Source organism: Molossus molossus, unplaced genomic scaffold (assembly GCF_014108415.1).
Source record: "Molossus molossus isolate mMolMol1 unplaced genomic scaffold, mMolMol1.p scaffold_m16_p_4, whole genome shotgun sequence".
In the NCBI taxonomy this organism is placed as follows: domain Eukaryota; kingdom Metazoa; phylum Chordata; class Mammalia; order Chiroptera; family Molossidae; genus Molossus; species Molossus molossus.
In genome coordinates this window covers 109,878,210-109,898,765 of record NW_023425377.1, presented here as the reverse complement: position 1 = coordinate 109,898,765, position 20,556 = coordinate 109,878,210, and the positions used below count along the sequence as shown (strand labels likewise).

General features: G+C 44.5%; 1 protein-coding gene across 2 annotated transcripts; it reads left to right on the top strand.

Moving 5' to 3' along the window:
- The first annotated feature begins 168 nt into the window (after positions 1-168).
- On the top strand, positions 169-14,518 carry LSM6 (LSM6 homolog, U6 small nuclear RNA and mRNA degradation associated). Of its 2 annotated transcripts, XM_036242146.1 has the most exons (5): positions 175-255; positions 2,132-2,235; positions 8,903-9,018; positions 12,334-12,447; positions 14,238-14,518. In XM_036242146.1, exons 3-5 carry the CDS (start codon positions 8,925-8,927, stop codon positions 14,270-14,272), a joined length of 243 nt encoding a protein of 80 aa, XP_036098039.1. In that variant the 5' UTR covers positions 175-255; positions 2,132-2,235; positions 8,903-8,924; the 3' UTR covers positions 14,273-14,518. The 2 variants fall into 2 exon arrangements, with proteins under 2 accessions (XP_036098040.1, XP_036098039.1); XM_036242147.1 differs by lacking the exon at positions 2,132-2,235 and having other exon boundaries at positions 169-255.
- The last annotated feature ends 6,038 nt before the right edge of the window (positions 14,519-20,556 follow it).

Genomic DNA, 20,556 nt, shown 5'->3' with positions numbered 1-20,556 from the left:
TACAGATGAGAGCATCAGCGCTTCCCACCGACCCCCGCAGCCCCGGCTTTGCCAGGACTAGCCCAGCGCCAGGCTGGGCGCGCTCCCGCGAAGCCGGGCTCTTTTGGTCGCGCGGGCCGCCGTAGCCCCGGGAGCAGTGATTGGCTGAGGCAGAAAAGCGCCCCTTGGGCGGTTTCAGTTTCGGTTTCATCCCGTTGTCGGCGGAGGCTGGGTTTGTGGGGCACCCAGAGTGGGATTCCGGGTCCCAGCCACGAGGTGAGCCCGGGAACGCAGGGGCCATTCGTAGCCCCGGTGTTCCGCCGCCCCGGGCAGGGTGGGGAGCAGCGGCGGAGCCTGCGGGAGGCCGGTCCCCGCGAAGGCCGCGCTCGCGGCGCCTGTCGGGCCTGGAGGTCCGCGGTGGCCGGCGCCGGGACCGCTGAGCCGGGGCGGGAGAACCCCCGGGACGGGCGCCGGGACCGCGCGGCGACGAACGCAGCCGCCGGGACCCACGGGTCTGGTTGTCGAAGTTGCGTAGGGAACCGGGACCTTAGCCTGGGGATTCCGCGGGAAAGCGGACTCCCAGCACGGCCAGGCTTTGCCGGGCTGTCGGGGCTGCAGGGCATTGCCTGTCGCGCCTGCAGCCGTCGGGGTGCTTGCACCTGACCCCCCAGGAATTGAGAGCTGGGCTAGCCCACCTCACCAGATTGGGGATGGCCACCCACAGTTGTGCGGCGTTACGTCCTGTCCCCAGGGCTTTTGTGTGTAGGGGTACGCGCGCATTCATGGCAGGTGTGTTTGTTCAGCGTGTAAGGATTAGGGTGATGCACGCAAGGTTCATCGTGTTTCCGTGTGCCCCCCTTAGTAATCCAACGCTGTGGTAGGGAAATGGAAAATACTAAGGGCTTTTTGAAAAAAATTATTCACTGAATCCTTCCACTTACTATTTCTTTGCGTATTTTACTCTTGCATGTGCTCATTTCTCCTCGAGCCAAGATTGGCTCCCCCCACCCCCTTTATTAATCACTTAACTGTATATTTCGTTTTCCAATTTAATTATAAATTCTTCCTACCCTGGCCGAGTGGCTCAGTGGGAGCGTTGTCCTATTCACTGAAAGGTGGCCAGTTCAATTCCTTCCTGGTCAGGACACATGCCCAGGTTGCAGATGAGGTGTGTCCAGGAGGCAGTGATCCATGTTTCTTTCTCTACCTCCCCCCTTCTTTCCCACCCTCCTTTTCTCCCTTTCTCTCTCTAAGATCAGTTTTTATAAAAAATCTTCCTAAGTACCTTTTTTTTTGATTGGCTACCTATTCTATCATTGTGTGGGTCCCATAAATTTCTCAACTGTCCCAACTGTGGGGCATTTAGGGTATTTGTGAATTCTTGCTTCATTTTAGCATCTCAGATAATACTCTGATAAACTTCTTTTAAATCACCTGTATTTTAGTTTATTCACTTGGATTAATTCTGAGAAGTGAATTTATTAGAATAGGTACTGCATTCTAGTCTTTTAAGGTCTTCATACACATTGCCAAAAATTGTTTAACAAAATAGTTTTAGTAGTTTACATCATTCATATAGGACTGCCTGTTTTATCAAAAGTATGATAGCTCATAATGCATTTCTAAAACACCGACCAGCAAAGTTGAGCCTCTCTTGAATTTTTTTTCTTTCTTTCTTTCCTTTTTTTTTTTTAATCCTCACCCGAGGACATTTTTCCATTTTTTGTTCAGATAGAGTGGGAGCGAGACAGAGGGAGGGAGGGAGGGAGGGAGGGGGAGAGAGAGAAAGAGAGAGAGAGAAAGAAACATCAACGTGAAAGGGACACATCGAGTGGCTGCCACCCAGCACCCACACAACCAACCAGGGCCGGGGACAAACAGGAACCGAGGTACCGAGGTACGTGTCCTTAGTGGGAACCGAACCCAGGACCGCAGGCCGACGCTCTAGCTGCTGAGCCAAACCGGCCAGGGCTCTTTTTTTTTTTTTTTTTTTTTTTTATGATGGTGTCTGGCAATACCACTTGCTTGAATTTTGCGAAGGAATCTTCAGAGGATATGTTAGTGTGTGTGTGTATTACTGGAGTAACTGTGTAGGTTGACTGACTGTTAGGTCACTTACGTGATCTTCTAGCATAACTGCCTTATTTTGCAGATGAGGAACCTGAGGCCTTGAGAGGTGAAATGATGAGTTATCCAAGGCGCACAGCTAATTAAGTAGCAGAGCTGGGATTAGAACTCAGGTGTCCTGCCTCCCAAGTGAGTACTCTTGATGCTGTATTGGGTGGTCTCACTAAGCTGCCATACTCAGTACTAGAATTTAAAGAGATGTTTACGTCACTTAGATTAATTTATCATTTTAGAATTGTACCAAGGAACAGAGATTGGAATCATCTGATCTCAGACACTGGAAAATGGGAAAGGCACCATTTTCATGGCCGGGATTAGAAATCCATTCTTTACAATAGCAACTCCTTCGAGATTTCATGACAGTTGTTTTCAGATTCTCTAAATGTTGGGATAAAATATCTAATAAGTTATAATTTATACTCTGTCATCTGGTGAGAATTTAGCTATTTATTTTCATTTGATCTACCTTGAAGGTTTATTGTTTTTTTTTAAACTCCTTGTTACTTTAAGACCAGAAAACAATGCTTTTTAAAATTTATTTAGGGCTTATAGCAGTTTCTCACCTGCAATTGACATTTTGGACCAGATACTTTTTTGTTATGGAGGCCTGTTCTTTGTAGAAGGATAAGCAATATCCTTGGCCTCTACCTACTAGACACCAGTAGCACCATGTCCTCATCCCAGACAAGCCAAAATGTCTCTAGACATTTCTAAATGTCCCTGAGGGTGGGAGGTAAAAATCTCTTCTGGTCAAGGACCACTTGCTTATAGGGATTATCTGGGGAACTTTGGGTGAATTCCAGAGCCCCTTGACTAGACAGTCTGACTTTGGGGAGGCTTCGGGAATCTGCATTTTAGCAAGCATCTCTGTTGGTTTGGATGCAGCTGCTTCTTAGACAACACAGAAACATTTCTCTTTTCTCCATCTTTTATTTGGTGGTCAGTAATAGAGATGTTACTGTGTTACAGCTGCTTAAGTGCATGGATGGTACTGTATTAGTCACTGTACCCGTAGTTGTGTGTGTGGGGGGGGGGCGGGGCAGTGGCAGGGATTTGTCTTAGCACTGCCCTTAAATGCTTCTTCCACAAGCTTGGATAGTGTGTTTAGGTACCAGAGATACCTAATGAATAAGACATTGTGCCTGTCCCCAAGCAGTTTAGAACCTACTGTGGGAGACTAGACTGCTGGACAGGAGAGCTGTTCTCAGTGTCTGATGCCCTCTCTGACAGTGACGTATTCTGCTCAAGTGCATTTACTTGTGTTATAATGTTATGTTTCATAGCAGTTTTTTTGCTTTTCAGTTTTATTCACCCTAAACTGTAAATACTCTAAGAGTCGATGAAAGTTTACATGTAAATATGGCCAAGAAACAAGAGGTGACATGTTTTCTGCTCAGTGACATAACTCAAAGGCACATCAGAGATATTTCTTTATGTTTGGCTATTCTAGTTCTTTGTGGGCCAATCTACAGTGATTTAGGCCTTTCCCCTCCTAGTACTGCTGCCCTCCAGCTAGATCTCTCACTGTCTCTGGCCATCCCCCAGGTTTGGCAGGTGAACCATGACCCATTCTGAAGGGCAGCGGCTCCTTTGCAAGGGCTTGGGCTTTGGGATCGAGCCTTGGTTCTGCTTACCACCTCAAATGGTGACATTGTGGATTGCTCGTGACTCTCATGCCTGGCACATAGTTGGAGGAATAAAATTTGATTCTGTCCCTCCCTCCCCATTTTTTTTTTTTTTTTACTAAAGAAAACCTCTACAGGGCAGTTTGCAAATGTTCTCATCCTAGATCTCTCGGAAGCTTCTGGCAGAAAACATACTGCCTTTGATGTAATAGCCCTGTGTGAAAATAGGTAATTCAGTTAGGACCAGCCTGAGTTGGAGTCAGAGGAGGTGTAGAGGATGGTCGGGCTTTAATTTTGAAGGGAAGAGTTTTATCAAGGTGGCCTTGCTAAAGGAGGCTTTCCCCCTCTTACACGCCTGGGTTCAAGAGGCTTTTCTCTTCCTTCAGAAATGGTGAGAACTGTTCCTTCTGCCTTATCCAATTTGAAAGATGAAAACTTAAAATTGCGTGAGCCAAGTGATGGGAAAAATTGTGATGTCGAGACCAATTTACTCATACGAAATAGATTTATGGGCAAGTCATTAAGTAACAGGGAGTACCAAGGAAGCCTAATGAAGACGAATGTAAAAGATATGGTGTTCTAAAGTGATGGATAAAATGTGTTTGAAGCAATATCCTCTTTTCAAATAACTCTTAAAATATTTTTTTCAAGAGATTTAGCAGATGCTCTGGAGAATAAATGAGAAATTTGGTTTTGTTCTCTCCTTTCATGTGGCTTACAGTCTACTGAGGGAGAAAGACTTGTATAAAAAAACGTAAAGAATATAAGACAGTAATTGGTGACAGGTTACATCAGGTATAACTTAATGTGAAAGTTGGTGCTGGAGCAGAGGAGATGGCGCATCCCCACTGTATCTGAAGTGGGCAGTGGTACTCTGGCAGCTCTCTGCTTCCAACCTCCCGTGTCCCCTGCCAACTGCAGTTCATAGGAGTCTCCTAGGCTTGTGCAAGCAGATTCCCAGGTCCAACCCTACATCTACTGAATCAGGATCTCCAAGGGATCCAAATAGTTCATGTTTGGGAAGCGGCCCTAGCGGCTCAGACCCAAGCTCTTTTAGCCTGACCTGCCATGCTCCCCAGCAATGTGGCCCTGCTCCCCAGGGATGTGGCCCTGCTCCCTTCTGCAGCTGTAGCTTGTCCTCCTCGCCTGTGTAGATTTTCTCCACACTGTCCAAAGCCTTGGCTAAGCTTTCTGGTGGACTCTTCCTTCACACGCATCCTTTGACCTGCCAGCTCGGGCAAGTGAGTCTTCTGTGTGCTGTTCTCTTCATAGTTCTGTCCAAGTACATACACCTTTTTTAAATTCTCCATTTACATGTTTGTTTTGTTGCGTGCTTTGGAGTATAAACTCTGAGGGCCCAAGACCATGTCTTGTTGATGTTACATCCCCACCCAGCCTATGTGCCTGACACTTAGGTGCTGATGTAAGTTTGGTGTTGAATGCCTTCAGAGAGAAATCAGTGTTAATTGGAGTAAAGATGAGGCTTAATGGCAGAGGTGTGATCTTTGATGAGCTTAGAAGAAGAATATATCTATACCTTTTAAAAAAGTGAAGGAAGCCCTGGCAGGTTTGGCTCAGAGTTAGAGCTTTGACCTGAGGTCCAGAGAAACCCAGGTTCGGTTCCCGCTAAGGGCGCATACCTCAGTTGCAATTTTTCCCCAGCTCTGGTTGGGTCGTGTGGGTGGCAGCCACTCGATGTGTTTCCTTCACATTGATGTTTCGCTCTCTCTCTCTCTCTCTCTCTCTCTTCCTCTCTCTCCCTCCCACTCTATCTGAACAAAAAATGGAAAAAATGTCCTCAGGTGAGGATAAAAAAATAAAATAAAATAAAAAGGTGAAGGAAGATAATATTAATAACATTTTAAAAAGAATTAACACTATTAGTTAAACAAGTAAAAGTCTAGGATGAACAAAATGAACTAACAAGCAAAATAGAGACAGACTCAGCTAGAGAGCAGGCTGCCAGCTGTGGAGGGTGGGGGTGGAGGGATAGAGCAAAAAGGAAAAACTCAACTCATGGACCCGGACAACAGTGTGATTTGGGGGGAGGGGATGGAGGAGGGTAGGGGGGTAAGTGGTGATGGAGGGAGACCAGACTTGGGATGGTGAGCACTCATGCAATACAGATGATGTGCTATAGAATTGTACAACTGAACCTGTATAATTTGTTAACTAGTGTCATCCCAAGGCATTCAATAAAAAGGAAAAACTGCAAAATAAAACAATAACAAAAACTCAAAAACTAACACCATCACAACTAATAGTCTAGATTTGTATTCTTTTTTTCTGTCATGAATTGGACAGGGTAGTTCATAATATCCCTGTGAAGTAGATTTTCACATCACGATGCATCTTAGTGGTTTTTTTTTTTTGTTTTTTTTTTTTATCATCCTCACCCGAGGACATTTTTCCATTTTTTGTACAGATAGAGTGGGAGGGAGAGAGAGGAAGAGAGAGAGAGAGAAACATCAATGTGAAAGGGACACATCGAGTGGCTGCCACCCGCACGACCAACCAAGGCCGGGGACAAACTGCAACCGAAGTACATGCCCTTAGCGGGAACCGAACCCGGGTCTCTCCTGACCACAGGCGGACGCTCTAACCGCTGAGCCAAACCGGCCAGGGCCTTAGTGGTTTTTTAAACACAAAATAAACAGCTAATGTCATCTCAGTCTTGTATATGAAGAAATTGGCATAATGAGATTGAGCATCTGATAGGAAATGAACCTAAGACTCATGAATTGAGTCAATATCAGGCCTTCAGGGTTAATAGTCTCTTGAACTCTGTTTAGCCGCAAAACAGCACATGTTCAGGACATAAATAAGGCAGTTTATAGATGAATGGGAAGATCTGTTTTTACTAAACTCATTAAAGGTACATAATCTGTTACAGTATTTACTTTGTATTTTTTTTCCTTGTGTTCAAAACAGCATAAATAACATTGTTGTGTGGTCTGAGTCCTGAATGAATAGTGGTTGTCCAGAATAGTAGTTGTAATTTCAGTTATTATTGAGACTGTGTAGCAAAAAAATAAATTAACAGTCACTGGAAAAGTTAAATTAAAATTTGTTAAGCAAAATAATCAGTTTATCACATTAAACATTTTTTTTCAAGCCTTGTGATGGTGGAGTGGATGAGGATGGTCCAAATAACAGCCCCAAATTCAAGAGTAGTTTTTGAAACTTGTATTTTCTGTTATTTAACTTAGGATGTTAACTTCGCTTGGTTAAAGAAAATTATTTAACTTAAATTATGAGAACTTTTGAACACTCATGCCCTTTAAACAAGAGTTTCCTTCTTCTAGATACTAAGTTCATTAACGTCAGAGCCTGTGTGTGGCATGTGCTTCCCAAATGGAAAGCAGGAAGCTCGACACTGGCCCTGCGAGGACTCGCTTTGAGAAAATCTCTGGACAGTGTCCCTAAACCCGGGTTCTGACCAGCAAGTGAGTGCACTTGGAGGAAGTGAGCAAGGCTCTTTATGGAGGAGTGTTTAATGAAAATTTAGGTTGAAAACAAAAAATTACTTGAGTTCTTAAGGACAGTACTTAAAATAGTGTATCCACACTAATTTTTAATTGTCAGTGCTGCTGAGTAATAGTGATGCTGACTTTGAAACAGAAAAATTAATTTCCAAAGTCTTTTTACTCTCAGTTCTTGCTTAATAACTATAGTTCTGTTACATTTGTTTACCAAAATATTTTGAGAGAGAACTTACATAAATAAGATGAGTTTGAAAGGAGTGAGGGCGGTTATGTGTGTCTGATGTGAGTGATAAAGGTGTGTGATGCTCCTGTGCATTTCAGACTCCTATTATGCTTGAATTAAAATTTAGTTTTTTCTCTTTATCCTCACCCGAGGACATTTTTGCATTCATCTTCAGATAGAGTGGGAGGGAGAGAGGGAGAGAAACATCAATGTGAGAGAGACATATTGACTGGTCACCACCCACACGACCCCAACGGGGGCTGGGAACAAACTGCAACCGAGGTATGTGCCCTTAGTGGGAACTGAACCCAGGACTCTCTGGTCCACAGGCCGACCCTCTAACTGCTGAGCCAAACCGGCCAGGGCGATTTTTTTCTTTATTGATTTTAGAGAGAGAGGAAGGGAGAGGGAGAGAGATAGAAACATCAAAGAGAAAGAACATCAATTGGCCTCCTCTTGTATGCCCCCCACTGGGGATAGGGCCCACAACCTGGGCATGTGCCCTGACTGGGAATGGAACCGGTGACCTCTTGGGTCAATGCTCAACCACTGAGCCACACCGACTGGGTTATGTTTGAATTTTAAAACTGTTTCCTTTATTATATAGAGGATATGTGTGCTATAATTGTAACAGAATGAAAATCTTTGGCTGCAATACCACTTCCAGGAGGCTGTCTAAGGTTGTGGTTTTGGCATCACTTACTAGCTGTGTGACCTTGGGCGTGATGTTTAACCCTTTCTCTATTTCTTCACCTGTAAATCGAGGGTAAAAACAATACCTGCCTCATCGGGGAGTGCAGTTTCAGTGCATTAATACATGAAGTGCTTGGATAAGTACTGGCATGGAGCACGTTCACATAGTAACTTGATATGATTATAATTATTTGGGCATCATAGTCTAAATCTGTCTACATTATATAACAAACTTTAAAATATGGCTGATTAGAGCTTGAACGTTGATTTCGTCACTCTTGGGGGCAAATTATTTCATCTTTCTCTGTGCCTTTATTTTCATTAGCAAAGAGGGATATTAAGCCCTTCTTTCCAGGGTTCTTGTAAAGATTAAATTTGGTAGTGTTTATAAGGATCTTAGCAGAGTACTCTACATACATAAAGCAAGCATTCAGTAAACGGGGCGGGGAGGGGTGGTAGTGGTTTCAGGGGGCATACTGACGTGTGTGGGAGACAGATTGAGATGGGCTCTGTAAACACAGGGCTCTTCCAGGGTGAAGCTGTGTCTGGGGGCTGTTGTGAGGACTGATGAGACAATGCTTGGAGAACGCTTAGCTTAGTATCGGGCTCCCAGTAGGTCCTGAAAACGTTAGCTGTTGCGTAGTGGTACAGTAATGCTGAATCTTCACATGTGCTCTGTTGACACTCGATTTCCTATAAGTATGTTAAGGGCTTCAGGCTTTTTTGTTGAATAATTAACTTTTGTTCTTACCTTTATTGCTCCTTTTTAGATTTCTGATCAGGATTGTTAAAATGAGTCTGCGGAAGCAAACCCCCAGCGACTTCTTAAAGCAAATCATTGGACGACCAGTAGTGGTAAAATTAAATTCTGGAGTGGATTATCGAGGTAATATTTTTCTGCTTCATCCTCACTGGTGTAATTAAATAAGTAAATATGACTTACTGATTTTTATTGGTCTCTTAAATGCACCCAGTGGACCAAAAAAAGCATTGGTTGTCCACAGTTTTTATGCCCACTTCTTTTTCTACTTCTGTGAAGGTCCCTTTTAGAGACACAACTGACACCAGAGTGTGTGCTCTGACTTCCGGTGTGATCTGTGGGACTCTTGTCTCCTGTCTGCCTTGAGAGCCTGGGTGCCCAAGTTCCCTGGTACCCTGGCAGGAGCCAGGGGTTCCCAGTCGCCTCAGGCATGAGGAGCTGGCTGGCTACTGAAGCACCCTGGCACGGCAGCCTGTTTCTGCAGAGCCGTTGAAGACTGGCAGCACTGTTTAGACAGGGTCACTTGACAGCGTGAACTCCCCACGCACATGATATGCAGCTCATCCAAAGACACCTTTCTGTTTTTTTAGAGAATGCTGTCTTTTAGGCTGGGACGCTACTAAAATTAATTTTGTGGGAGGAATGGTATCAAATTTCATTTTTTTAAGTTACTAAATTTCTAATCTTCCAAAATTAAGGTATGTTAAATTACCTGGGATATTTTACAGGTACAGAAAACTAGTTCATTAGCAGAGTTTTATGGCCTTTTCTTAGTCTCTTTTTTGAATAATTCTTGGTCTTTTTTCTGAATAATGATAGTAATCCGTTGAGCTTTTTCTGTTTTCACACATGCAGACTTAATTTTATTGAGAGCTTCCTGTGGGTCCAGTGTGTGCTAATCACTTTACTTTTTATTTTATCTTCACATTAGTTCTTTGCGATCTCCTTATTATCCCCACCTGGTAAAGGAGGGACTAGGACTCACACGCAAGCTTCACTCCAAGGCCTTGTAAGGAAATCACAGCTGTTTATGTTCTGTTTTTGTTTCTTGATATTAATAACATATCTCCAGTTTAATTTGATTTTGTAGTGAAACTAATGGATTATACTGAATGGTGAGTTATTATAAAGCCTCTCTGTACTGCTTCTCACCATGAGCTTTTGATGAGCCTAAAAGAGTAGGTAGTAGACTTCCAGACATTTGAGTATATTCATCAAGTGATTAGGGTGGAGACATTGTGTTTCAGTATCTCCTCAGGGCCCACTTTGTTGAGGTCAACCAGCCAGACCTCTTTGTCTCTGCTCTTTAGGGAGAATTTTTCTACTTATAAAGATAATATATGTGAGCCTTCCTTCCTTCTGTTTTAGAAATTTCAAAGCAGATAATGGAGAAAAGTATACTCCAGAAGAAAACCAAATCTCTCAAAGTTCTCCTACCCAGAGTCAGCCAGCCTGACCAACTTGGACCTGTCTCCATGCAAAGTTTACTTAAATCAGATCAGCTACACATGCACCCTGATTTTCTTTTCTTTCCTTTTTTTAAACATTAAAACAATACATTCAGTTCTCTGACAATATAAAGTGTTTAATGATTGCAGGGGGGTTACCTTGGGTGGATGTACCACCGTTTTGTGTTTGTTTTTAACCAGTTCTCTGTGAATGCACTTTTAAGTGTTTACCAATTTTTGCTGTCATAAACAAGTCTGCTCCTTTGACCTACATCTTGAGCATTTATCCTGGGCTAAGATTTCTGAGTCAAAGAGCATCAGAGCATAGGGTTTATTCTTCTCTAGGTTCTCACCAGCTTTTGCATTAGCTTGGTTTTCAACTTTTTCATTCTAACTGACAAACAAGTAATATCTCATTTTATTTATAGTTCTCTGTTTACTAATGAGACTAAACAATCTTTCACATAGGTAATAATCATAACTTTTCTCCTTTTATGAATGTCTGCCCGTGGCTTCTGTACTGTCGAAGCAGGAGGTTGTACCCTGATGTACATCACTGCAAAGAGTGCTCCCGTTTATGGTTGAAGAATAATGGAAACCAGCGTTCTGGAGCAGTGTCTCTTTAAGTTTGAAGAAAACTTTGTGTTTTCTGTCATTCATAATAGTTTATCCTTTAGAGAAAGGAAAGGGTTACAAATATAACCTCCTGGAACCTTTTTCTTAAAAACAAAACCTTTGCTATGAAAATAGATATTTTTATTAGAAATGAACATTTCATTTTGAAATGCTTTTGATGCACTTTCAAACAGACTTGAATATCATGTCTCAGAAGTTTCTTGTTCTTTTATGATTGTTTAATTGTAAAATTAATACAGCAGGAAATAAACTATAAAGTCGCATCTGAAGCTTTCTTTTGATAGGACATAATTGTTAATGCTCACAATCCTTTCTGATTCTCTGAAAATGTACAGTTTTTAGCAGAATTCTGTCAGGTGAATGTCTTGTGCTCTCATTACACATGCATACTTTTGAAAAGGAACTTACGTTGCGTGGAGAAGGGGCAGAGGCAGGGTGAGGAGCATACTAATGCAGTTGGACTAAAGGAAGCTGTCGGCTCGGTTCACTGAATCAAATTTGTAGTTTTTGCTTTCACTTACATTTTTTTTCCTAGAAAATACCACTTTAAGTTAGATACTCAGAGTGAGAGACTTTTATATATTTTTTCATCTTTTGAAAAAAACCACCAGGTCAAATTTTGCAAAGTTAAACCATCGTAACACAACTAAATAGATTCGCCCAGTTTCTTTGAAAGTTCCCTAGAATGTTTTTGGCCATTTTTCTGCGTTAGTCTGGATTTGAAAACACTGTGACTGTAACAAACAGAAAGGGATGTGTTCTAGTGCAGTCTGTGCCTTGTACTCTCTTCACCGTGAGTCACAGCTCTAAGATGCTCTTTCAGGAGCACCTGCCGGCTCCTCCTATTATCTTAACAGATTGTGGCGACTTCCTCTTGACCCTGGGGGACATTCATTTGCTGCAGTAGATGTTGTGAAAGAATGAAATAAATCTGCCAGCCCACGTTTCACTTAGTGGCTAAAGTAAGAAGTGCTGCTGGAAGTGGAGAGTCTGGGCTCATCGTCATTTGCTCCCGCATAATTGCCCACTCCCTTTCAGAATGGTGCTTTATTTGGCATACTCTTATTATGTTACTTTTGTGAAGGCTTTAAAAGTTACTGTTATCCCACATACCATGAAAAGAGTGAAGTTTGTTGTTTTTCCTACTTTCATGCTGTATGCTTCTTAGCCTGTATTCAGATGGCCATAAAGACATTTCTCTGTGCTTCTGTCTATTGAGTTTCATTTACAGTGTGAATTTTTATATTAAGCATGTAAGAGCTAATGAATAAACAGATTGTCAACCCTGAGATATACCCTGTAATTTTCAACTCTTATTTGCTTTGTATATCTTCTCTCTGACTCCCTCTGTCCCCAGGGGTCCTGGCTTGCCTGGATGGCTACATGAATATAGCCTTGGAGCAGACAGAAGAATATGTAAATGGACAACTGAAGAATAAGTATGGGGATGCATTTATCCGCGGGAACAATGGTAGTATTCCTTCACTCTGTATCATACATCTGAAACAAGCCTTTGTGTGTCTAATCAGGATCACCAACCCGTTTTCTAGATAACTTAAAATTCAGTTTTAGTTTTGCTGTTTGAATTTTCCTTTTAAATTCTTAGATTTCAGATCTTCAGTGTGACCATTTTTTTTTAGTATGTTTCTTGGAATTTTGGACCTAGAAATTCTCCCCTCCCTTGACTGGGGGAGCTGAGGGGCATTGGTATACTGACCCAGCTCTCTGTTCTGTTGAATACAGTTATTATATTCCCCCAGCACTGCCTCTCACTCTGGGAGCTGAAGCTGCAGGAATGGCCAGTATTTCGCTACTGTCTTTGGTTTGCATCACTTTGCATCGTTTAGCTTGTCCTTTGTCTGTTAATCATTCAAATGCCCTCTGTGGAGATTATATCCTTTAGTTTGACAAAACAGGAAACAAGTTCTCAAGTTCCTCAGCTCTTTAACAGCTATTATATTGCCGTGATTATCATGGCTACTTTTAAGTACCTTGTGTAAAAACACATTGTTACTAAAGTCAAATTTGATTTTTTCAGTGGAAAGACATCAAAACTGTACGAATTATCCCTCTCCCCCCTCCCCACTCTTTGGTCCCATTCCCCAAATGGAGCTCTGGGACTCGAGTCTGGGTTTTTATTGCTGTGCATTCTTTAGTTCTGGGTGGCTCTCAGCCCCTTAACCATTGGATCTCTGCTGTGAACTCGGCGTCCTGTTCTGACTGCCATATTTTCACTCCACATCTTTATATATGTGCTTTTTAGACCTTCTAACATGTAGAATTTCTCCTCCCATTTTTCATACTTTTCTTATTTGACTTCTTACATTTACTAAGAAATGTTATGGTTTTTCTCCATCTCAAGACAACTGATAGCAGCGGTCAGTCCCAACTCTGAGTGGTGGAGGTGGGTCCTGCCACGTGCATATGACTTCTAGACCATGTCCCTTTCCCAGGGAGGTTCTTGCTGCCATTCTGATGCCTCCATGATGTCACAGTCAGTGGTAGTTATTCTTACACTCCCAGGTCCACTCCTTGACTCTCACAGAGGATCTTGACATACTCGATTAACCTGTGCTGTGATCTTTGATCGAGATACCTCTGAATGATCCCTTTGCACAAATCTTCCGAATCTGAGGGGCGGGAGGCAAACCTCTGGTGAAAGCTTGACCAGAGTGACCCAGGCACTGAATTTTGTCATCGTCTTGTGGACACCTCTCCTGAAGAGTTCAGTGTGGGTGGTCCCGGGGATAACAAAGCAGAGCTTTGGGTAACACCAGAGGTTGACAGTTTACCAGGGAACCCAGAATAAAGACTTTGGTTTTTGTTCTTGTTTTTTAAATAACAAACTCCTCAGCTCTTGTTTATCCTGTTGGCAGTTAAAAATTTAAACAGCAAATTAGAATTTCTGTTGGAGAGGTGGATGAAAATATATTCTTTATTTGGAATCCAGTCTAGCCTGGTAAAATTAATTGATTTACTTTGCTACAAGCATAATTAATATACCTATCATTATAAAACATTTTTAGATTCTGGTAACTTTCACATACGTTTTGTTTTATCCTCCGGGTCACAGAAGTGAGTCAGCTGTACTGCGAAGGCTAGAACACAGTCCTGGGAGACATCAAACCCAGGTCTGGATCCGTGACGTTAGTCTTCCAGTAGCTTGGGGCTTACCGTGTACTATAACAACTCCTCTCAGGCTGCAGGTGTCAGGCCACAGTCCGTTTGCTTTAAAACTCGCTTCCTCTGCTTCCCTTTCAGTGTTGTACATCAGCACGCAGAAGAGGAGGGTGTGAAGGAGTCAAGCCTGCGGCGCTCTTCAGACTTGGATATATTTTTTTATGAGATCTTTTCGGGGTTTTTTGATATAATTTGTCAAATTTCATAATGGTGATGTTTCACTGACATGTGAGTAAGGTAAATGTATACAGTTGTGGATTTAATTGTAAAGAGTTCTTTCATATTTAAGTTCCAGTCATTTTCTTTTACCTCTGTGTCAGTGTGCAGAATGCAAAGAGAATAAAAAAAGAAAAAGAAACGTCTTTGTTTCTCCCTATGTGACTTCTGAGTGCCGAGCAGTGTCACCTGGTTTGGCCGTTTCACGTACTCAGCGGGCTGAAGTGACGTGCATGGTGATAACTCAGGCGTCCGAGAACGTCCTCCTTCATCCCCCCTCCCTTTCCCCACACACACGCGTGTGAAATGTTCCACACAGGCTTCCCGGTCAGTCTGAGGGTTCACAGGGCCATGTGGTCGGAAGTTCCGCCTCCGGTGCAGTCACCTGATGGAAACTAGAATCGGGGATCCAAGAGGGCACTTCCACAGAAGGAGTGGGGATCCGAATTGGTTTCGGGGAGAGATTTGTTTTTTATTTCTTTTTTTCCCCCCTTTACTGATTTTAGAGAGAGGAAGGGAGAAGGAGAGAGAGAGAGAAACAGATGAGAGAGAACATCGATTGGCCACCTCCTGCATGTCCCTCACTGGGGATCGGGCCCACAACCTGGGCATGTGTCCTGACCCGGAATCGAACCAGCGACCTCTTGGTGCAGGGTCGACGCTCAACCACTGAGCCACACCGGCCGGGCTGGGGGAGCAATTCGAAAGGTTCCCAACCTGCCCAGTGAGAATGCTGCACTGGAGCCACGTCTGCCGCTGTCACCTCTTCCCCTCGTGCGCAGCTACACCTGTAGGCTCTCGGTCTTCCGGGAGCCTGGCATCAGCGCCACGTGCTCCTTTGGTGAACGTGGCGGGGGAGCCGGCCCTGCTCCTCTGTCTGGCGGTCCTCAGAGTAAAGCAGAGCTTCGAGCTTGCAAAGGTGTTCAGGACCCAGTTGCTGAACTGATTGGGGAGTAATCTCTCCTCACTGTTGCTCGGGGAGGGGCACTCGGGGCCTTTCCCTCGGGTCACAGCTGTGCTGGGGGGACCTTGTCCGGGAGCAGAGCCCCAAAACATTCATCGTGCTGGTGCAAGGGCCTCTCTGTGTGCCCTGACTCCTGCTGAGAGGGTTTTCACAAGTTATTAATGGGATTTCCACAACCCTGCTTTATTCTCTGAACAGTTTACGCTGTCTCTAGGGACAGCAAATACATCTGGGCACTGGTCGAATGAACCGCAGACGATTGTGTGAGCGGCGAATCGGCCTTCCTCCCCCGTCCCCACTCTAAACAGTTGTCTGGTTGAAGGATGTGGGGGCCGGATCTGGGAGGAGGAGGAGGGGGCAGTGCTGGTTCTGGGGAGGTCTGTGCAGCACTTTGTCTCGTTTTGTTTTAAAGATCACAGCGTAAGTGGAAACAATTATTTTTTAATTAATAACTCGGGAAAGGTGAACAGAAACATTTCACAAGGTTTAACTGTGTGTACACCAAAAATAAGAGTAGGCTATGCGTCAGTAATTTATCACTGCTTGACAGGGGCTTGGAAAGGGTGCAGTCTGTAAGTGCAAACCACCAATTTGCTCTTTTATAAATGACTTCTTTTAGGGAGAAAATGGAAGTCCCTCCAGGTGGAGCATACCTGTTCTCTCTTGTTTTCTGGAATCTGGGGCTGCCAGGTTACCTGCCCCTTCATTCACTTACAGCAGCTGCTTCTAGAAGCAGTTCTGTTGTTATCTCCCACCAATCTGTAGCATCTTATTTGTGCTACCTTCTTCCCTGACCTCTTTCTCGGTGTATGTCTTTATTTTCCCCTTGCCATCTCTCTATTTTAATAGCTCTACAGTGGGTAGTGTTTTCAACCATGGAACTACTTTTAATCAAGATCGACTTTGGGAAATGCTACCATTTTTATGGTAATAAAGGACCATCTTATGCACTGTACCCAATGCAAGCTGTCCCCTGTGTATACCTCCACACAGTAGAACCATGAAATTGTAAATGCTAAAATTACTTTTTTCTTAACTGTAGTCTCCTAGAGGTCAGTGAATGATTTCCAGTTGCATTGTAGCAAAGACATTTGTTCTGAGTTGAAGAATTTTTCACTTGAGTGAATACATATTCCCTGTCCTGCCCCCAACCCTGGCTGTTCTACTCTTCTCTTGGGTTGTGACACAACAGAATGTCTGGTGAGAAACAGAAACTGTGCCTGATTTTTTAGACTATTTGACTTCATGTTCTGTTTTGGTCTTCTGAGCTATTCCTTGGCTAATCTTCCAACAAGTCGAATTGATTCTGATTTCAAAACTGTTTATCCCCAAACAGAGCTGTTGACAAGTGCAAATACAGATGGCAGACATGTGGTATGATTTTCCTGTTCTCTCAGCATCCAGTAAGGGAATGTTACTGAAGGATGGTTTACATCTTAAGCTTTTTTATCAGGGCAATGCGGAGTGCTTAATTATGTGACAAATGGGAGCAAGTGTCTAAGGGATTTCCTTAAGGACTGAAGTCTCAGCAGCACTGACTTGCTGTGTCTAGTCTGTCACCCTGGAGGCCGTAATAACCTGTAAGAAGAGAAGGAACCTGGGGGTGTGGCTTGAGAAGTGCACTGACTCTCCAGCGACCTCAGTACAGCATTCCGGGTGCAGGGCCAGTCTGTTCCCTGAGTGGGACTGACACTGACCTTCGTCCTCAGAGCAGAGGGTTCTCAGCTATTGGCTAGCTCTTCTATTCAGAGGCAAATCCCAGCCCATTCTGTGGCCAGGGCTATTCGCTACAGCCAAACTGCATTAACCATTCTTCTCTTCACAAAAAGAAATTGTTGGTGAAAGGAAGACACAGCTTTTGTCTCTGGTGACCTTGTTTCTGGAGGCCCTGTACTCGACAGCATGCCTGTGACTGCCTGTCCTAAGGTTGAGCTGATCGCTGTTGAGCTGGACTTGGTTAGTCCTGACCTCTCTGGCGTCTGAGTATCCAGCGGCTACTTTTAGTCCAGTAGCTGCTGCCTGTTTGTACCAGGACACAGCAGCGCAGCCCAAGTGTCTGCGTTGCCAACTGACCGGCTTTGACTCACCCTTTGGAGTCTGGTTTGCCAAAGTGGGGGCGCGACCGCAGAAGTGGACGGGCAGGGGCGGCACATGCGGGGTGACGCTAACGTGCCTGTCCTGCTCCCTTGTCGGGGAGGTGGCGGAGGTGGCCGAGGAGCAGGAGCTGAAGTGCTAAGAAGTCCATTTCGCACTGATTGAATGACAGCAGTAGGCAGGTGCTGTGCTGGGCCTCGCGGGGCACTGAAGTAAACGGCCCGTGTGCTCCCCGCACCCAGTTTGCAGATTGGGGTATTTATGGGATAAAGTGGTGCTATCTATCCTTTTTTTCTAATTGAACCAAAAATTTGAGAATTCTTTAAAAAATCTGAACACTTTAGATGGATTTGATGATCTCAACCATATGTTCCTGTCTTGAAATTCCAGATAACCTGAAGACCAGATAATTGTGAAAACGATGATCTCCATCTGTTTATCTCGTCTCCACAGGCCCGTGTGGTTTAGCCTCCATCTTCATGCTGTTTCTCCCCATCTAGCAACAGCCAGATTTTCTGTTCTGATTCATCTATCTTATGGAAAGATTTTCTTGGTAGGAGCTTTGAATTTAGAAGGTGGACACACTCTAGGGTTTTCATGGCAGTATAAAACACTTGAGCAGTTGGGATAGACGTGTGTTCAAGGTCTTGTTTACAAAATGTTCATACCCATATGGGTTCCATTTATTCCAAGTTTTATCATGAAATTGATGCTAGTGGGTTTGGCAAAACACTAACAATAATGTGGACTAAAGGAGAGGCAGTTCGTGAGAAGTTTACATAAAGTCATTTTAGAGAAACGTCTGCCGTCGTGGGAGCACGCAGTCTTCCAAATCACCATGCAGCGTTTGTGTCCAGCAACGGTCCTATTGGCGTGGCAATAACGAACACATTAAACATTCGTAATCTGCCTGTTGAGTGGATGTTGCTAGGATACAGGACTTTGTCCCCCCAGTGGTATATCATAAACAACCTCAAATCTCAGTTGTTTGAAATGACAAACTTCTCTGTGCTCTACCCCGGAGCCCAGGCTGAGGGAGGCAGCACCTTAAGCATCTGCCATCACAGCATGACTCAAGGCTCTGTGCCACGGGGTGCCACGGGACGAGCGTGAAGAGTCACGCCCTGGCTCTTAAGTGCCTTTGCTTAGAAGGTACCAGTCACTCTGTTTTATTAGCCAAAGCAAGTCATGTGGCCATGATTTACTTTAAGTTTTCAGGGAAGAGTAATCCTTTCATGGACCCAGAAGGAGAGGAAACCAGAATTCTTTTTAAAAACAAGGGTAATACCTACCCCAGTATGGGTATAGAGCTTCTCAAAAGAAACAACCAATAGTGTGCACGCTTGTATGTGTATAGAGGAAGAGAGGTTTATTGAAGGAATTGGCTGGCACAAGTCCAGGACTCCCGGGGTGGCTGGTGGGCAGGAGACCTGGGAAGAGCTGCAGTTCGGGCCAAGGCGGTCTGATGGCAGAGTCTCCCGGTCTTCTGTTGAGCCTGGCCTTCAAGGGACTGGGTGAAGCCTACCGCATCACCGAGGGCAATCTGCTTTACTCCAGTTCTGCCGATTTATTTACTTAAATATGTTTTTATTGATTTTTTTTTAGAGAGAGAGGAAGGGAGAGAGAGCCAGAAATGTCCATGTGAGAAACATCAATTGGCTGCCTCCTATATGCCCCCTACTGGGGATCGAGCCCGGAATTGAACCGGGACCTCTCAGTCCATGGGACGATGCTCAATCCACTGAGCCACACTGGCTGGGCAAATTCTGCCAATTTAAATGTTAATCTCATCTAAAAAATACCTTTACAGAAACACTTAGAATATTTGATCAAATATCTATGTACTGTGGCCTCACACATTTTTTCCCCATGGTCCATAAAGATAATTGACCTTTTTTTTCACCTAGCTGCCAGGAAGCTCAGAGCCTGAACCAATCATCCATTTTAATGGGTTTGAGCCATTCAAAAATCCATAGAAATAAAATTACAACACGTGGAAAAGCTTTTTTTTTCTTTATTGATTTTAGAGAGAGAAGAAGGAAGAGGGAGAGAGAGAGAGAAACATCGATGAGAGAGAACATCGGCCGCTTCCTGCATGCCCCCCCCACTGGGGATCGGACCCGCAACCTGGGCATGTACCCTGACCGGGAATGGAACCAGTGACCTCTTGGTGCATGGGTGGACGCTCAACCACTGAGCCACACTGGCTGGGCCCTTTTTTTTAAATGATGTATTTATATAATGTGTAATTTTGAAGAATTTGGCAATATAGAGGAAATCCTACTTGGGGCTGTTCTGTATCTTGCGTATTTCAAATTGTGTTATTTCTATACATGGAACATAGAAAAGCAAGACATATTAAGAGGCTGCCATATGTGAATTTTGTTTAAACTTAAAAGTGTTCGGATAGTATTTTCTGCCTACCCTTAGCTCCTGCAGTAGCAGGTGTGTGAGGTTAGCGTTGGGAAGGAAGTGCAGGTGCTTTGGGAGAAGGCCTTGCACTGACTCGAAGAAGAATGTCGCTGTTTCTCCGCCCTGGGAGAGAAGCACATCAGTCCGCACGAGGTTTCGCGGGGCGACGGACCAAGCGCCGCTGGCTGGGCCTCCGGTAGGCACTCCGTCCAAGTGTTCGGTGCTGTTGCCACGTGGATTTTGCTCCAGTGCAAAAACACCTCGCTGCAGTGTTTTTCTGTGAAGGAAGAATTAAGCTGGGAATTGGGAAGTCGGGCACCTCCTTCAGCTCTCCTCGATGGCTGTGTGGTGAGAAGCAAATGAGTACATTTCTTCGAGATGCTTCAAAGTCACCCCGTGTTAGAGGTGTGAGCAAAGGACACGATAGTGCAGTGGACTGGGCTCTCTGCCCTCAGGAGCGCCGGCTCAGACTGCTGGTGGTGACTGCAGGCGTCCCACGGGGGCCCAGAGGCTGGTGGTGACTGCAGGCGTCCCACGGGGGCCCAGAGGCTGGTGGTGACTGCAGGCGTCCCACGGGGGCCCAGAGGCTGGTGGTGACTGCAGGCGTCCCACGGGGGCCCAGAGGCTGGTGGTGACTGCAGGCGTCCCACGGAGGGCCCAGAGGCTGGTGGTGACTGCAGGTGTCCCACGGGGGCCCAGAGGCTGGTGGTGACT